The 19,813-nt window shown below is 37.0% G+C and overlaps 2 protein-coding genes across 2 annotated transcripts in view; one reads left to right on the top strand and one right to left on the bottom strand.

The window, feature by feature from the left end:
* CENPP (centromere protein P) overlaps positions 1–19,813 on the bottom strand; it is a 112,883-nt gene that overhangs the window by 16,902 nt on the left and 76,168 nt on the right. The gene's annotated exons all lie outside the window — the stretch shown is intronic.
* On the top strand, positions 802–15,703 carry ECM2 (extracellular matrix protein 2). The gene is made up of 10 exons (XM_021529197.1): positions 802–1,032; positions 4,383–4,630; positions 8,628–8,816; positions 10,065–10,544; positions 10,857–10,972; positions 11,655–11,790; positions 12,549–12,706; positions 13,025–13,164; positions 14,301–14,627; positions 15,294–15,703. The coding sequence occupies exons 2-10, from the start codon at positions 4,405–4,407 to the stop codon at positions 15,496–15,498; spliced, it is 1,977 nt and encodes a 658-aa protein (XP_021384872.1). The 5' UTR covers positions 802–1,032; positions 4,383–4,404; the 3' UTR covers positions 15,499–15,703.

The following is a 19,813-nucleotide window of genomic DNA, read 5'->3' as shown; positions in this document are numbered from 1 at the left end:
TAACTCAATGGTTACACCATTCCATGACTATCTGTCTAAATATTCCTCAGGCTGTGAGTTCAAGGAAACTACAGATTTTTAATGTCAGCAGAACTCAGAAACACACCAGGTGAATTTGTCATTTTGAAGCTCAGCAGATCCATCCCATCACCCCCCGGACACTCGGAGCGACCTGGGGATGCAGGAAAAGGCTCTGCTGGCACACACAGGACTTGTGGTAATGTACTCTTAATTCCCTCCCTTCTCCCTGGATCACCAACTTCCCTGCAGCTTCTGCAGAACTGAGCTGCAGGATCATGTTTCAGGATGTAATTAGCTGTACAAAGAGAAAAAAATGAAGGGAAAATGCTTTGGTCGTTTTATTTTCCATGCATAAACTACAACTTGCAGTGAAATCATCGCTGTAAATGGACAAAAGAAAAACTTTCCATGCTAAAACTTCAACAAACAGGTTTGCTCCTTATAGACGACAGGCTTTAAGTGCAGGAGTGGATTAGGGAAACATAAACTGAAAAAAAACAGTTCTAATTTTAATAAATGTTTTTATGTTAAGGCTACATCTGCCAAAGTGTATTAGATATTATTATTTTATAAAAATCTACATTAAAGTCATGCCACCTGGAAACGAAACTTCTAAATACAGAAACCAGCACTGACTAAAACACACATTTTTTTGTTTCTTTTGCAAACACTCCGTTTCCTTGTTCCTTATGTGACTGTAAGTACTGGGAAAGGATTTCCAGCTGTGCCTTGTCAGCCTCGGGACCAAAGGCATTGTACTGCTCCTCATTTGCCCGAGCGAGGTTCCAGTGCTCCGAGCACCAGCACAGGCTGAGGCTCTGCACACAGAACTCAGCCCTGGCTCCCCAGGGGAAGAAGCTATTCCAGACTTAACTAAGGAATCATCCCACATGTTTCAACAATCCCTACAGTTTCTCTGTTTGTTTTAAAGATATCACTGAGATTTTGTTTCATTTGCAACGGGAGACTAAATGACAGCAAGCAGAATCTGCTGTTAGGTTAGATTTCAAGGTAAAATGTTTTACATTTTAAATTACTGCTTAAAGCATGATGTTGAATGGCTTAAACTTCATGTTAACTTTGCAAATATGTAATATTTGAAATGAAATAATGTGGGCTATATTTAGCAATACTGAACAGAAATGTGTTTCTAGATTAAGTGTGCAATACCCGTTGAGTTGCTTTTTGTTCTGTCTGAATGTTTGCCATGCACATCCAACTTAAACTGACGGAAAGTGCAACTGCTCTGGCTGCTATGGATAAATGTAGCTTATTTCTGTGCAATGCATTTAAAAAAGAGTGAGTGAAAAATCTTGGCAAAGCTCTTTAACCCCTGTGTGTCATGAGAAATCACACTGACATCTTAGAAATGTGTTTGAATTTTGACTGAATGCATGAAGATAGATTATTTAATAAATTCTGATATTGTGGTATTTCTAAAGGGTTTCTCCTTTAAAAATTAACTATTTCCATTAACATAATAACAAGCTGACAGGTAGTGAAGATAAAGGTGCTGATTACTGAACACATTACAAAGTAAACGTAAAGGTAATAAAGATGCTTTCACGTACTGTTCCTGATGTAAATATTTATGGGAAAAATGAAAAAAGGTACAGCAATGCAGCCATGTTGAGACTATCTGGCAACACAAACGGTTAATAATTTTATAACACTGGCTATCTATAATTTTATTTTACTATGCAATGATTTATTATAAAAGTCATAAATTGAATAGGCTGAATTTTCCCCAAATTAAAAGCTGGCTGGCCCTATACAAAATATAGCCTCCTGAGAGACAATCTGATGATCCTAGACATGGGCAGGAAAGGCCCAAAACATCCAAGGCCTTTCACAATTTGGGCCTTAAAACGCGAAGCAGCACTTATTAACAAAACCAAGGAAAGGAACTCAGCAGCCTAGTGTTTTGCATGCACAGAACATAATTTGGTTGAAAGTAGCAATATTAAGCTTTTAGTGCTGAAAAGTTAAATTGGTATAAAAAATTAGCATATAAACACATGTATGTGAACAAGATTAGTTTATAAAGACATTTTTGGGGGTGTATGGTGTGTTTTCTGTTGTTTTATTTCTGATTTTTAAAAATTTCTATTTATAAAGTACTTTATGAAACCAAATTTCACTTTATAATAATTTGCTTAACTATAGAATTTTACTCTTGAAGTTCCTAGCAAAGCATCTTTGAATGTACATTAACATCTATACAGTTAATGCAATATAATTCACTCTATATTATGCCTGACTTTTAAAAAGAAATGGAGAATGGAAAAATATTTCAGTCATGCCTTTATGTGTCTCTAGTCACAGGAAGAAATGGTTAAATGTTAAAAAAGCCCAAGTGCAATGCAGCAGCATTGTAACTGCACAGCTCTGGTGTTATTATAGAGTATCCCAGAAAAATGGAACCATAACTAAGATGTCAGAAACTTGACAGAATGAACACACATGGCCAAACCTTTCCTTTGTACATCCAGTTTTCCCTGAGGGCTCTCGGTGTGTTTCAGCTCAGCTTGTGGAACAGAAGTTTCCTGTATAATTTTACACCCACTCATTACCACGCAAGGCAGACACCAAAGGCTTTGGCTCAACTGTCCTGAGGCACTCAGAAATGAGCAACAAGATCAGGCATTTTCAGTGCAGAGGGCAGGCTTCTGCATCTGTTGGAGAAGCTAACTAACAGTAATTGCTGTAAATAAAAAGCTATAGAGCCTATACAGCATTTTGGAATAAGTGATTTCTGAGGGGCAGAAAGCAGCAAACTAAAGTCTGGATTCATTTCAAAACCTGCCATTCCAGGAGATGCTGTGAGGATTTGTGTGAGACAGTTGCATCTCAAATTCCCTTCATACAGAAATAAAAATATTAACTTCAAGTCCTGCAAATGAATATCTAAATTTGCAATAACAATTTTAAAATAGTTGAACACAGAAACAACAATATTAAAAAGAAGTAAAATGCATACTTTTAAGCTTATTTACTGGCAATTTCCCATTTTAAAACATGAGAATAAAAAAAACCATATGAGAATTATCATGTGGAAAGCATGGAAAATATGCAATCAATCACATGCCTTATATTAAAGAACAGCTAGACAACTTGTACCAAAAATGTGACCTGTTCTATAAATCAGAAAATATCAAGATGAACAAGCTTTTAAACAAAATCTAATTCAGGCAAAACCACAGTTTAAGTTCCTGAAATAATATGGTTCAATATTTACACAATATAATTATAATAAGATTAAGTCCAAAATGAAAGATGACATGCAAAGCCAGGACTGATGAACATAAAGGAAAAGCGTTTTTTAATCCTCCCAAAACTTCCTCAGAGAAAAAACGTGGCCATGCTCTAAGCCTTGTCTTGGCCACAAAGCCCAAGAGCTCCAAGTCCTTCACTAATTCTCACTCTACCAAGAATACAAATGTCTCTGTCTGTGCTGTCTCAGTTAAAATAGGCCACAGAACAGCCGCATTTCCTCTTTGAAAGAATTATGCAACACAGCTCTGACAGATCATTAATGACCTTGGATGTACAGGCTCTTATTTCCACACTGGTACAGCAATCCACTGCTGGATATCCTTCCTTGTGTGTGCTCCTGAATTCTGACTGCTCTGTTTTGGAATGCCACCTATTGGTGACAGTAAATGTATTTTTTCTGTGACAAGCATAAGAAGGCTCAATTATTTTGAACTTTTTAATAAGCAAATGCAGAACACAACCCATTCTAGACTGACCATACTAGAGCCTACACTTCATAAAACTTCCACTTAAAAAGCAGCTATGGGATACCACAAATCGCACAAACTTCCCGAAGGTCTCTGCAGAACCAAGTAGATCCTGTTAGAGAAATGGATGGCCAGAGATGGATGGAGAAGCAACATATCTTCATTTACAGTGAAAAAACACCTTGCACAGAAATGCCAACCCAAAAGCATTTGGGGCAGTACATCACAAATGAATTGGGCATTTTTCTGTTACTTTTCCATTCCCACACTCTGGAAGAAATAGAAAAAGGAAGAAACACTCAACAGAACTCTCAAGAAGTCCCTTGCTGGGAGCAGCAACAATTCCTGAACAGCCAATGCCTCTGGCACAGCAAATCCAAATCACCTCTTCAAATGCAACCCCAAACACAAACCAGCACCTGTTTGATGGTGACTGTTGAAAATCACTACAATCAAACTGGTCACTGGAGCTCTCAGAGGACAATTTCTTTCCAAGGGGAACCTTGGTTATATCGACCTACCATTTCTTAGTTCACCTGCCTTGAAAAGTGCCCTGTGTGGCCGATATGGTCCTAAAAGCTTTCCAGGTCCCTGATTCCCCTGTTTTTCCAATTTCAGGACACTGTTGGACCCACAGACGATGCAGGCCCCATCACTGCTCTGTTGTGTTCTGCTCCTGTGGCTGTGCAGGGATCTGTGCCCAGCTGAAGGCGCTGCTGGCAGGAGGCAGAGGAGGAGGCTGCCCCCCAGAGCAGGCGGGTTGGAGCCCAGGATCCCGCTCATCACCATCGATGGCAGCGTCATGGGCGTGTTTGACTCGCTGCTGGGGCTGGGGCAACACGAGAGCATCTACAGCGTCCTACCAGGTGAGAACACAGCCCCTCTGCTCCTCGGGGGCTGGCTTCTCATTTCAGACAGATGAGCTCACTAAAGCTTTATTTTAGCTCTACTTCCACACATACCTGCTGTCTTCTGCAGTGATTTTGTGGTTGGCAATATGAGGCTTTTTATCAAACCCTGTTTTGCCAGGTAACAGCAATATTGCCTGCAAGTTTTTTGCATTATTTTTTGATCTGAATGAACAAGAAATTTGTTGGGGTACTTTCATACTTCCAATGTGTTCCAAATTTGAAGGCCGTTTTGAAGAATTTATTGCTCCATATATCTCCTAAATCAATTAACATTTCACTGAAGCCTCATCACCAGTAACAGCAGTGTTAATTAAAATAGATTCAAGTTTTTATTTTTACTTTATGGGTTGCATTTTTGAAAAGCAAATTGCACATGCAAATTCAGGAATAATTTTTGATTTTCTAAATAATAACACTTGGTAGTGGCTGCAATATGGAAGTTACACTGTAAATGAGACCTTTATGATGGAAAACTGAGTTAAAAGGGAAAAAAATCCTACTCATTCAACACAAGGCCACTTATGCTCCATCTATATTGATAACCCAGATTTATTTAATAGAAGTTCAGTAGTGTGATTTATAAAAAACTTGCCTTTTTGGTGATCCAGAGGTTTTCACCTCTGTAGTAATATACATTTTATAAATACAGATATTTCCATTCCTCCATCAAGAGATCACACACTAAGTAAAATCTTCATATGCAGTTCAATGAATTTGATGGGGAAAAAAAAAACAAAAACCAAAACCAAAACAAAACAGAATACCCTGATTCTCATATTCTATATTAAATAATAATAATGATAAATTTCCATGAGCAAGAATTTAAGCCTTTCAATGTGTCACACAACAGACATGACCAGTGGGTTAAGAGGTCTCAAATGGCCAAACATAGACCAGACACATTTTTTCCACAACTACTGTTTGTTTTGAGTCCTTACTTCAGAAAGGCTGAACTATTTCAAATCAAATATTTGAAATTAAGGGGTTTGAATAGTAAAACTAGCAAAACTCTGGACTATAGCATTTTCAGTGTGTATTGCAACATTATACATATTACTAATGTCAAACATTTAATTTGAAAATATTTTTTAAACAGAGGAAAATACCACGTAAGTAGCTTACACTTCACGTAAGATATTCCAGAGTTTCTGTCAGGACCATCAGTCATGCTGAAATAATGCACAGCTCTTCCCCCTCCCCACCCCGCTTGTTTCTTTCTATCTGGACTTGCAGCCAAAAGCTGAGCTAAAACCACTGAACTCATTTTATTTGGAACTTCATGCTGAATTTACACCATATTTCCAAAGGTTAAAAGTCCTATGCTCATCTGCCAAAGACTGGAACCACAAGGTATTTTTTTAGTCTAGCTTTTAAAGTTCAAAATTTTTTCAAGTTAATGTCAGATTTGGAAAAAACAGTCTATTAAATAATAGAACACTATTATTAATCATGTTTCAGAATAAAAGAAAATGCAATCCAAACATTAATTTTCATTCTCTTAGCTACTTGTTTTGGTCTTAGATCAAAAAAAACCCAACAAAACCCAAACCAACCTGACTTTACAGATATATGCAGGATGAAAATCAGCAGCTAACTGGAGGTTTACCAGACGTATCTAATTCCTCCAGATTAGAATAATGTGAACATTTAAATTAAATCAAACAGTTGTCCACAACATGAGGTAATTTGCAGTTGTCCATTAGGCAGAGCAGAGTAGAATGTTCACTGCTGATGTTCACTGACCATCTCTGATCTCTCACCCCCCACCTCTCCCTGCTCACACCAAGCTGAAGTGACTCAGTGGTCAGGAAATGTGAGGAGCTTCTCAGCACAGACTTTTTGTGTCTCACAGGGGTTCTGGGAATCCCAACAGTGCCAGACAGCAGCTCTGCAATGCAACCAAAGGGTAAAACCTTTGTCTTTGAGCACATGCAACTCTCATGTACCCAGGGAAAAAAGGATCATTTGTTAAAGAAACCTGCAGAGGCCAAGCCTGATAACTTAGATCTTTATGCTTATTCAGACAAGATTTACATTGACTTCTGATACACTCTAGTAGCTACAACAAAAGAAAGAATTTTAGGAAGCACAGAAGAATTTCCTTCTCAAGCCAGATTATGCTCTTCTGGAACAGTAATCGTTTTATTGTTTAACATGAGAAAGTGCAGGATTCTTTTTGTGTTTCTTTTGGAGGTTATTTAAAAGAAGTATTGTGGTGTACTGGCAAGCACATAAACTCCAAAGTCAGGATCCAGCAAACAGCTGGATTGCAGATACCTGGGTGGAATGACAAGGGACTTAAAGCCAACTAACACTTGGCCCTGGCTAATTCCTCTCCTCCTCCAGTTGACATGGTTGGAGTTGCTTAGAGCACAACTTTATGCAGCTGAAATGAGGCAGAGATGTCCCCGACCTTTGAAAAAACAAGATGCAACTACTCAAAACTTTAATTTCTTGTCTTTTCCATCCTAAAAACAATTGAAATAAAAGCATTTTTTAAAAAAACATGGAACATAGAGGATCATCCAAACTGGATGATTCTGATAATTTATTTTATTGTAGAAAACATATTGATATCCAGTGGTCTTTGAGCAGAAGGACAAAGGAAGAACCTTTGTTATGAAGTAGGACTACCTTGAAAGACTTTGCAAAATGCCTCATTTTGAGACAAATATTAATCCCAGAGACATTTCAAATAAAATATTTACAATAGTCTTACAAGGTTATTTAAAGGCTATCCTGAATACTCTTATTAAAACTAAACACCCAGGAATGGAGCAGGGCAGAATGTGGGAAAACAAACCCTGCAAAGAACCCCTCCAAAGACAATTTGTGCACAAGTGAAAGTCTCCTGGCATGCAGATTTAGGTGAGGAAAGATTTTTCCACCGTATTAATTTTCATCTGAAGGAGGAAGTCAAACTGAATAGGAAAAGAGGTAATTTCTTTTTCTTTATATGCAGGGAAGTGCAAAGTTAACTTGGAAATGAGTTTTCATCTCAAAACAACACTTCAGCAATGCATTCTTAGGTTGGTTAGAAAGAGGAAAAGGAAGGTGTGAGGGAGTTCAGCTTCTCAACAAGATTTAGAAGTACATGGAAAAAAAGGAGTATTTGCATGGGATGAAGAATCTCAGCCTTGGTTTTCCTTCGCTCAAAAAGCCCAAAAATAAAAAAGCAATGTGCTAAGTGCAATGCTTATCCTGGAGTCTGGGGGAGAACTTCCCAGGGAAGATTTTGCTGAGGTGAACTCCACCACTGGAATGAAAGGAAGACCCAGCTTAGTTTCCTTCCCAAGTCTCTGTGCTCTCCAGATCACTTCCCTACTGAATATATGACTAGAGCTTACAGAATTACATTTCTTTCTGAAAATTTCAACCAGCACCCTGGGGAGATCTCAATCTTTTATGGGTACATGTCCAGAATTTTCAGAGACAGAGTATTTCATAGCACAAGTTGTTCTAGATTACTGCTTTTCTAGAAAAGAGGTTTGTTTGTTTGTTTGTTTCCCCCCCCCTCCCCAGATAAAGCAAGTTACAGGGAAGTGGAGATTTTTGCCATCTCATCAGTCATCCCAGAATGGAGTTTACTTCCACCAAACCTATGAACTGTCACTATAAACCGAATATTGTTACCCTCCCAGTTCTGCAGGGCCTTAATAAAATTTTCTCATTTAATGTACAAGGTATTAGAAAAGATCTGTAGTGCACAAGAAAGGAAGAGAAGAAGGTCTGGAAAAAATATTCAAGTTTTCCATAACTGGAGATTACTAAAAAGCTGAAGAAAATACAGCTATGAAAAGTAAGGAATAATGATAAGATCCATTGAATAGGGTGTATTTTACATATTTTCAAAGTGAGAACATAATAGTAGTGCTTCTTTCCAAAGTTTTAAATGAACACTGTTGGTTTACTTTGAGCTGTTTAACTCCCATTTCCCATTTTCTGTCCCCAGGGAAGAAGGGGCAGTGCACAGCTAACGGGATGATCATGTTTGACAAAGCCGTGTGGTCTCCCCAGCCCTGCGTCACCTGCCTGTGCTCCAAGGGAGAGGTGATCTGTGACACGGCCATGTGTCACCCTCTGAAGTGTCCCCAGACCGTCATTCCTGCAGGAGAGTGCTGCCCAGTGTGTTCTGAAACTGGTATGGGACACCACACATTTTTTTAAAACCTTACATAAACACTGCATTTAATGACCCCAAAAGTTACAAGGCACACATTATCCTGAATTCTGTGATAAAAGCAGCTCTTCAGAGCTTCTACTCCAGCTGACCTCAGTTTCTCTGAACACTCTGTTAGATGAGTTTGATACAACATTTAAAGATAATGCTAAGTATGCAATATTAAATATAATTGTATTTATTTTTTTACTTCTCCTTTGTGCTTCCCCCTACGTTTACAGAACTTTGTCAATGTACGAAGAAATAACATCTTCTTATATTTTCTATCCCACTTCCATTTATAAAGGAATAGAACTACTACTACAATAACTGCTGGCCATTATTGATGTATTAGACGTACAGACTGGTAAATCTTGTAAGGAGTGCAAAAACTTGTAGCAATTTGATGTAAATCAACAGAAGAAAGTTAATTCACAAGAGAACCCTCAGAATTACAATCTTGGTATTTCACAATAATTTAAATAAAACTGGTACTTTTAAAAAGGAAAGGAATGGAGGAGATAAATACAAGATGCGATTTCCTTCGTTTCTTTCCCATACTCCCAATATTTTATATGTGCAAAGTACTGAATTCAATCTCCTATTACTGTAAGAAATATTTATCCTCATGTGTATATGCATGTGACACTGAGATGAGACATAGGAATTCATTGTAGAACTGTAAAAGTCATGTTGACTGAGATATTTAAACTCCTTTTATTACAATTGTCCTATTATGGAAGTAAAAACTGCATTTTGGAAATTGAATTAATGCATTTCCCTGGTGAGATCCCCACCTGCAGCCAACTCTTCCCCTGACAGTCCCTTTTGGATGAGAACAAGCCTTGACCTTTGTGAATTTTTTCCAAATTAGCTCCCACTCCCAGACACATTATTTTTCCTCTTTAGACACCTCCATCAACACAAAACCTATAACAAATAATAAGTCAAAAAGGAAGATAATGAAGGCTATATTCATTTTTCCACCTTTCTGTCTGGAGTTCTCAGGAACTGTAGCTGTGTGCAAACTCTTCTGTATGGCTGCCTCCATAATTAGTCAGTCAACTGTGTCTTTTATCAAGCAGCAATTTAAGACCACATTTTTATTCTTTGAATCGTTTTCTAAGAGGAAAAATATTTTATAGTCATAATTTTCTACTGTATGTTGGAAACAGTGCTTACAAATAATTAATTTATCAGACTCTTTTGTGTTGTTTTTCCCCTCATTAGCCTCCTCGTTGGACTCCAGTATAATTTCACTGGATGACATCAGTGAGTTGTCTGGTGACTCCCCAGACCCCAAGGACCTCGACACCACCAGTGTTCTGCCATCAGCACAAACTCAAATGGAAAAGGATGAGCTGCTGCCAACAGAAGTGATAGAGGTCAGAGACAAGAAGGGTCACAAAAAAGGGGAGAAGAAAAGAAAAAGGAAAGGCAAAAAGAACCGCCAGAGGCACAAAGGGCGTCACAGAGAGAAGCTGCCTGTCCCCAGAACAAGAGCAGCAGGAGATGAGCAATATGAAAGTGATGAAGATGATAGTGCTCTCAGAATTCCATCTCATTTCCCAATTCCTGTTCCACCCATAGAAGCTCCTCCTTTGCCCTCTGGATGTGCCACCTCAGACACCACAGTAAGCTGCATTAATGCCAAACTTACACAAATACCTCCCATCTCAGATCCAGACCTAACAAGTTTAGACCTTACAGGTAATTAATGGATCTACTTTGCATGACTTTTCTAACATCATCCACCCTCAGATGCAGTCAACACCACTGTTAATACTTTTTCAATCCTTAACAAAGAAAAGTTTTAGAACTAATTTTACAGCCAAGTTTTAAAACAAGAAATAAAACCCATTAGATTTGCATGCCAGCACTTAAATACTAAGATGATTATATCTACACAAAATTACTGTCCGTAATGCTGTTTTTGTGATATATTTTCTAGATCCAATACTACACACCTCAGGTGCAGACTGTATTTCATAACTCAAACTTTTTTCTTGCTTTGTGTCCCAGGAAATAGCATCACTACTATCTCAGATGAAGCTTTCAATGGGTTACCTAATTTGGAATGGATTGATCTGAGTAAAAATAACATTACCTCTCCTGGCATAGGTCCCAAAGCATTCAAAGTAAGAAAGTCAGTTCCTCTTCTGCTACCCTCTCAGTAATTGCTGCTTTTGTTTTTTAAATAATGTTTTTTGCTTTTCAGTTTATGGATCTAAGCCACTTTGCACCTTGTATAAGCAAGCATTGTATAATTCAATAGCTACTTTAAGAAATCTCTCACCATAATCAAGAACTAAAATTAAGATATGATAATTTTTCATACCAATTTTTTAAGCTGGCTTAAGCATAATAACCCTCAGTTACTGAAAGCTGCTTCTGCCTGAGTAAATTTGCTGACCTACAAAAAATCATCAGTTTACTCACAGATCAAGAGGATAAGCATGTAATTTCTAAATGCATGTACTCTGAAGTCCTAAACACTGCACAGTGTAGTGAGGCAATATTTCCACAATTCACAGAGAGAAGCAGAATATGAACAATGATCCTGGGGAGCTGCAGCAGGGCTGTGGGGAAGCTCTTTGAGTTACATATGACATTAACTGGCACTTTTCTTAATATTTAACAGAAAGTAGCCTATTAGACTGACAGGAAAAAAAAATAATAGTTTTTTAATTCAAAACACTGGATACTACTGCACTGCTGCTGAAAAACCTTACAGAGTGTGTGTTTAAGAAAATCTTAACTCAAAATTTAACTGCGTATTTTGCACCTTGATAATATAAATGCTCTTCCTCCCTGTGAAAGATCCTGAAAAAGCTGAAACGTTTGTATTTGGATGGAAATATGCTGGTACTTATTCCCTCTGAATTGCCACCAACTTTGGAAGAAATAAAAATAAATGACAACCAACTTCATACCATTGATAAAGACAGCTTAAAAGGTATTTTAAAAAAGGAATGTCAATTATGTGAAAAGTCAAAAATAAATTTCAAAAACTGAATGTTGAACCTGGTTTGACATAGAAAAATAATTGTTAGCTTTAAAGTGCCATGTCTTTAAAAGGCAGCACAAGCTAAAAGACTTGCATGACAAAGTATTTTAAAATTATATTTTTCTTTATGCAACTGCTCCTCTCTCAAAGCAGTTTATATTTAAGGTCACTAAGTGGAGGTGAATTTGAAGCATGTTGAAGACACCTGCTATCCCCACCTTTAACCTAATGGCTTTATGAGTGGTGAAACCATTTTAGTTATTTTTAAATTGCATGGGAGTGAACAGATTTTGATGTCCATGAAAAATAAGGGAGAATATAATTGGAGTCAACCACCGTCATTTGAGGTCAGTTTAAACACAAGCTGATAGAAAAAAGAAAAAGGAAAGGGTACCATCCGCGTCAGAATTTGAAGGACTTTTTTGCTTCATTTCCTCTCCTGCCAAAAGGGTCCCTCTAAACTGGATCAGCTGCTGCCATTCCATTCAGACTGGGAGAGGAAAATGTAAATAAAGCTGTGGTCAATCTCTAAAGCTCTACAACCTTATGAACAATCCATGATTATGAGATAATAAAATCAGTTCATTTTTATTTTTCATTGGTGTGAACTGATCTGGGTAATGCTTAAGACTGTTAAATTATGAATGTGTATTTTAACAAGATATACAATGGCATTAATTAACTGAAATTAAACTTTTTCTCCTTAGATTTAAAGAACTTGGTCACTCTGGAATTAGAAGGAAATAAACTTAGTGAAGCAAATGTCAGTCCTTTGGCCTTTTATCCTTTGAAAAGTCTTTCTTATTTGCGACTGGGAAGAAATAAGTTTAGAATTATACCACAAGGTCTTCCTGCCACTCTTGAGGTAAAAAAACCCCCAAAACAACCAAAATAAATACTAACAACAACAACCCCCCGAACAAACACCCAAAGAGATGCAATTCCTTCTTTTTGTCCTTTCAAAGTAATATGTATTCTCACAAATGAGAAAACAAAACAATTGCTTTGGAAAATTGTGTTTCTGAAGGTCCCACTGCAGCTACAAAGTGATTCTGGTTCAGATTCAGAATTAACAGATAGACCAGGGGATACGGGGGACAGGTAATTGCTGCACTTGGAATTTGCAATGGGAAAACTCAGCCTATTCCAATCTCACAAATTTTCTTCCCAAATGTACATACAGGAGTTATATCTTGAACATAATCAAATTGAAGAAGTGTCAGAAATTTGCTTTAACCATACCAGAAACATCAACATCATTGGCCTAAAGCATAACAAATTAGAAGAGCACAGGATAGCACCTTTGGCTTGGATAAACCAAGAGTAAGTACCAGACATTTAAAATACATTTATTTCATTTTTCTCTCTTTTTAGTGAGTCAAATAATCAAATAAATATTTGCACTTCATTACTTTTAACTTCGAGTTGTAGTTATGTTTTGATTTGTTTTCCTTTGCTAATTTTTCTAAAATTCCTTTGCCTAATTGTATAATCTAGAATATAGTCAGCTGTCAAATAGAAAGATCTTTTGCCTCAAATCTCTACCATATTAATATAAAAGTCAATATTTTTTCCTGACCACCCATTCAAAATTGAACATTAACTATAAATAATAACTATATACTATATAATAACTATAAATAATACTATATACAATTACATGGTAATTTAGTATTGATACATCATTATCTCACAGGTAATTAAAAAATAATAATACTATCCAAGCGTTATTTCCCAATGGATTAAAAATTATAAAAGTAAGTAAGATGAAGGGAAGACTGTGCAGCTGCGTTGTCTAAGAACAGAATATAAGCAGAGTGAGCAATGAGAATGTTAAGTAGTAAAAGATGATAGTGCTTTTGATTTTCCTGCTAAATAATTTGCCAAGCTGAGCAGGGTACCTGGCATCACTGGCAGCTGCAGCCCTATCCCTTGATTCCTGAGCTTGTAAATTCCTTAAGCTGAAAACAACCACGCTGTTACTACTGATGGCATCTCTCATCCCTGGAAGCGAAGCATGTGGGACCGATTCATTCACACAATTCCATTTCAAATGGGCTTCAGAACAAAGCTTAAAACTCCCTGTTAATGGGATAATGACTGAAATCCCAAGGTTATTCCAGTTCTTCAGTGTAACTCATTATTGCAGCAATCCCAAATAAGTCCCTTGGGATTCCCCTGTTCTGCAGTAATGAGATCTCTCATTACTGGAGATCTCCTCCCATCTACAAAATCATTGTGCTTGATTGGTAATTCATGACTTAATTATTTCTATTCCCAGAGTAATTATGCATGACCATGGTCCATAAAACGCATTTTGCCCCATTAAGAGAAATATTTCCCTTGGAAATTTCATTCCCTGGTAATGCTGTGAAGCAGAGCCTTGTACAGAACACAGCACTGCCAGGGAAGGAGCTCAGAGGGGTTTCAGTATTTTTTTCTTTTCTCCTTTAATGCAGGAACTTGGAGTCAATCGATCTCTCTTACAATAAGTTGTATCATGTTCCCTCATATCTGCCAAAATCTTTACTCCATCTGGTACTTATAGGAAATCAGATTGAAAGAATTCCAGGCTATGTGTTTGGCCACATGAGGCCAGGGCTGGAGTATCTCTACCTGTCCTTTAACAAACTCACCGACGATGGCATTGACCCGGTGTCATTTTTTGGAGCTTACCACTCCCTGAGGGAGCTCTTTTTGGATCACAATGAATTGAAGGCTGTACCCTTTGGGATTGATGAAATGAGAAAACTACGTTTTCTAAGACTGAATAATAATAAAATAAGGTAATTTCCAAGCTCTTTGTTTCATTAATCACATTAAAATAAATAAGATATGCTTTGCTTTAAGACTTTGTTGTTTTAAAGTAAATATTTGTTTAAAAAGTCTGAAGGAGGAGCTGAATCCTGAATTTTCTTCTGCATTATTTCTTAATATGACAGAAGTGAGATTTCCCCCTTCCTCACAGTTACTGAAAATACTCATCACCAGCAATCACCAGCTTTCCTGCTCTTGGAGCAGAGCCCAGAGTGATAACAAAATAATGGTAGGGGTCAGCAGCTGGAGTCACCTGATGAGCAGGTTCCACCAGCCCCAGCTGGGGAGCCACGTGTGCAATCCAGGCCCTCTGTGCTGTTTTGTAAGGCCAATGAATAACAATGAGAGAATTCCAAGTGTCAGACAAAGTTTTCATTCAGCAACATGTGTCAATACTTTCCTCAGGAAAACCCAGTCTATGATATAAATGAGAAAAGAATGCAAGGAGAGAATGTTCAAAATAATGGCTTTTGAAAGTCCTCAGTAAATATGTAATTAAGAAAATCTAATGTACTCATGAACTTAGCATCTTCAAATATCTAAATAGACAGCAACTCTAAAATAAATGATGAAGTTAAGAGTTACCTGGAATGATTAGAACATGATTGTAACATGATCCCTCCCCTGTGTCACAGGACGGTGCCCCCAGAACGCATCTGCAGGACTCGGACCCACCACGAGGATGAGCAAGACCACAGTGAGGAGGAGCATGAAGATTCCCACTTGGAACATGTTCACCTTGAAAACAACTACATCAACACAAGGCAGCTCTCCCCACATTCATTTTCATGCATAAGATCTTATTGCAGTGTTGTTCTTAAACCACAGAAGACCAAATAAACCCGCGAAATTCTGCATTACAACCCCCATCTCTACAAATGTAGTTTTATTTATTCTCTCTACTCATTGGTCTGCTTATTTCTGATTTAAACCCTTCCTACTACCATAAATATGATACTGTATATTATCTACTGAAGTAAGGTACCAGTGTGTTTCTTCATATTGTTTCATTATAAAACTATTAAATGTAAAAATTGAAGCTTAAGATTATGACATCTATTTTTATTTCTATTAACACTATTCTGCTTAAACACGGATCAAACTGTGTCCCCAGCACACCCTCTATAAGATCAGATTTTAGGATTTAAAAATATAACTAAACCCTCAGCTTGGTCTTATCTTATTTGATTAACTGAATTTAAAACATTTTAAGTGGTACCATCAACTGTAAAAATTGTACATAAAAAAGAAAAATCCTTGAGCTAAGAACATTCTATAGCAATGCAGGAATCAAATTTCTTAAAGCACACACAGGACTGGATTTTATACCAAACATTTTGCTTTGAGTGTTAAGCTCTCTTCCAAGTGAAAGTTTAAGAAAAAATAGTTAAATTATTTGTTTTAGATGACCCTGAAAACTTCCTGTATTCAAATACATTCTGATGAACTAGAGGAATGAGCAGTTAATTTTCCTATCTGGATGCTTTTTTTTTTTTAAACAAAGCATATTTTAATTTCTAAAAATTATTTTAGAAGTCACAGTAATAAGTTCCACTCATCTCTACCATACTTAGTTAGATTTTTACACAGTACAGGATGTGTAGTCTTATAATAAATTTAAGCAAGACACCACATATTGCCGCAAGTATTTTAATTCAAGTAGAATTCTTCTCTTATCAAACATTTAGAGTCATAAGACCCAAAAGGAATTCTCCACTGGATTTGCATGGGACAACACCACTAAAATACAGATGCATCAAGATTTATTGCGACCATTAACATATTTTTTCTCCAAGGTGTGCTTTTTCACTATTAAGATACCATAAAAGTGAACTTTATGCAACTAATCTGACTAAGATTATTCCTTTGTGAGTTTAGTACAATGAGTATCAAGCTTGCCTGACATCACACTGTGGAAGTTGTTCCTATGAGAAGCCCTCAGCAGTGGAATGTGACCTGAAGTGAAGTTACAATGCCAAAGTAAAGCTCCAGTAGTGAGACAGAGAATGAAGGAAAAATGTTCTTGAAATGGAGCACAGCAGTAGCAGAGGCAGGAGACCAAGAAAGAAGCCAAGGGATGAAGGACACAACAAATGGGTGTGTGCTTGCTCACTTCAGAAATACACAGGCTTACTTACACAACATTTTTGTATGTCAAATGGAAGCACCTCAAATCCACTCTTCAAAATGGCCAATTATATTGGAAGTGGAATGAGCTTTACTATAAAACTCTCATCAATTCTAAACAGTGAGCTTGAAAGAATTTTATAAACAAAGTAAATCGGATTGTCACAATTTTACAGCTTGTGACTCTAGGACACAGTGACCTGAGAATTCTTGGTCAAGAAAAACATGGGAACAAGTTTGGAATCTTTGGCCACCAGTACAATAAAAATATGCACGGGCAGCTCAACATAAAACCACTGTAGTTATTCTCTGAAATATACTTGAGCAAATAATAATTTTTGCAAGCTTACATTGGAAATGAACATATTTTGAGAAGGCCATTGGATTGAGAATGGAATAATAGTTTTGCTTGTTTGCGTGTTACCAGACTCAGAATTCTTGTGAAATAGTGTGTATGCGTGTATATATCTATATATCTATATATATAGATATATATATAGATATAGTATGAATATTGGGAGAGCCTTCATGGCAAGTCCCTGAAGAGGATTGCTTTGAAGGAGATCCTGCTAAGCCAATCCAGTAACATTTCTGCTAGGCAATGGGATCTGGGAGATGCATAGCAGCATTCTTATTTCTCCTGTTCTCCACAAACAGATGCAGATGACTTCTATTCATAGATAAATTCAAGAGTGAACCAACTGCAACTTTCTGTAACTGCAGAGATGTCCCATCAGAATTTTTAAAACATTTCTGAGAGGAAACTGCTTACAGTACAGCAAAAACCCTGAATATAATGTTTTCAGTAACTCAGCCAGAGACAAATGCAAGGTAAACAGATGTGAATACAAGGTATGAATGTTGAAACTAAAAAGGGAAAGATATTTTACAGTCAGTAAGAGACCAGAATAGGAAAGGTTAGGATTTAATATTCAATTCCAGAACCACAATGCTTTGTGGCATAAGAGGATTTCTGGGAGTTTAGAATCTCAGTTAGATTTCTAAGTTGTGACTTGCATTGTTGGCTCAAGTATCCCACATCAGAATTTTGACAAGATTTGCTAAATACCATATAAATTGAAATTGAACAGAAGACATCCTCTGGTTATCACCAAATTAATAGAAAAGGTAAAGAAGATATTGTTGTTTTTACTGGGGAAATTATAATGGAACTTGGAGGATCTGCCTGAGCCAGGGACAGGCGATTCTGGTATGATAAAAACTGTAGAGGTCTCCAAAAGAATAATGTTGTTTCCATGGAAGCTTGGACAGCTTTCTGAAATTGAAGGAACAGTTAGAGGTAATGTTTTCTCTAAGAAAGGTAAAAGAGCTTTCTTAGGGAAAAAAACTCAACAAAAACCGCACAAAAACCTCAGAAAAATAAAGGCATCAAATACCTCCAAAAATGAGATTTTCATTATTAATGCCTATGTGTTGAGGCTATATGAATCTCTGAGACCCCAAAAATGTTGAATTCATGCTATTTGCCCTTCTCCACTTTCCATTTCAATTTAACACAGATCCCTCCACAACAAAGCTACAAATCACTCTGCCCCGAAAAGGAGTTGCTGTGTGACCACTTGCTTTCTATTTGCCCGTGACCAAGTGAATTTTACTCTTACAGTAACACTATAGAGAGTAGTTGATGTAATTTCTGAATTTCAATTCTGAAATATCCATCATGCTTGCACTTACTGCAAAAACCTCTTAGCACGCTAAAAGAAAATAACTATCAGAACGAGGAAACAGAATGTTAACATTTTTCTACCAAAAATTTGGGCTTTTACTGAAAGAAATTGATGAACTTTAAAGCGCTTTCAAATCACAACTTCATAAACAGTTACATCACAGCAAGAAAATAAACAGTTTATCATTTGTGCCATGTGGTAATACCAGCGTTAACTGGTGGAAACTCTCCTGAGAAAGCATTTTCTCATTTAAGTACTTTGTTTATATTCCAATGTATACAATTTTCAGACAAGTCTATAGACTGAAAAATTGTAAAATTATGAGTAAATACTATCAAAATAATTTTACACACTATCCCTGTAACTTTCTGCAAGAAGCAGTTTGCAGAGAGCAACTCTGCTGACCATGGGTTTGCAGACCAATACAATTTCTCATGTTCTGGAAGGTTCCTCAGGAAGCTTCAAAATCTCTCCTCGGTTGGAAGTGCAACCCCAGGGACCTGCTTTGGATTTACAGCCTCAAACAACTAACCAGTGTCAAAACAACAAAGAACTTGAGGTACCAATATCTGATACAACTTCTACACCACCTCTCCTCGCTGAAGTCATGGATTGGGTTTTGGAAGACCAAACTTCAGGTCAAATCAGTGCTCTAAGGGGTCAGAACTACACCATGGCCACCTTGCAGAACATCCCAACCACAGAAGTGAAGCCAACCCTTTGGAAATAGTGAATGTTTTTAAAGAGATTTCCTTTAAAGCTGGTTTTGGCTGCAGGAAGCATTTAAAGGTTTAGTGAACCGTGTAACCAACCCTCATTTGGAAGAAGCCCTGCGTAACAGTCTTACTGTCTTCTTGTAAAGTGAAAAAGGTACAAACATCCATGCAAAAAGATTTATAATAATATGTTGGACTTGCTCAGAAGACACACATTTCTGTTTTCTAATGAACAAAAGAGATCCCTGCTTTTATTGCATCTTTAGTAACATGACCCATGTCTTACAGTTAGTTACCATTGAATTCCAAACTCTATTTCAGGGCTTTAATTTTACTTCTCTTGGCACACTGAAGACCATTTTAAATGGGGAAAAAACAGCAGACATGTGAAATAAGAGCTCTGATTTAAAGATGTCAACAACCGCTGTTCAGTCTCAAGGCCCCACAGTATTGTGGAAAAATGGAACGCTTTTTCCATCTAAAATAGCGAAGACGTCACTTAAAAACCTCTAAAATGTATTAAACAGATTTCTTTTTCCACATTAAGAAACAATCATATGATCAAAATGAATCTAGCTTTTTATTTTCCCAATAAATTAACATCCTACTCCTAAGTTTTATACA

This window comes from Lonchura striata, chromosome 12 (assembly GCF_046129695.1).
Source record: "Lonchura striata isolate bLonStr1 chromosome 12, bLonStr1.mat, whole genome shotgun sequence".
Taxonomy (NCBI): Eukaryota; Metazoa; Chordata; class Aves; order Passeriformes; family Estrildidae; genus Lonchura; species Lonchura striata.
Note: the sequence above shows the minus strand (reverse complement) of the source record. Positions and strands in the feature narration are given on the sequence as shown.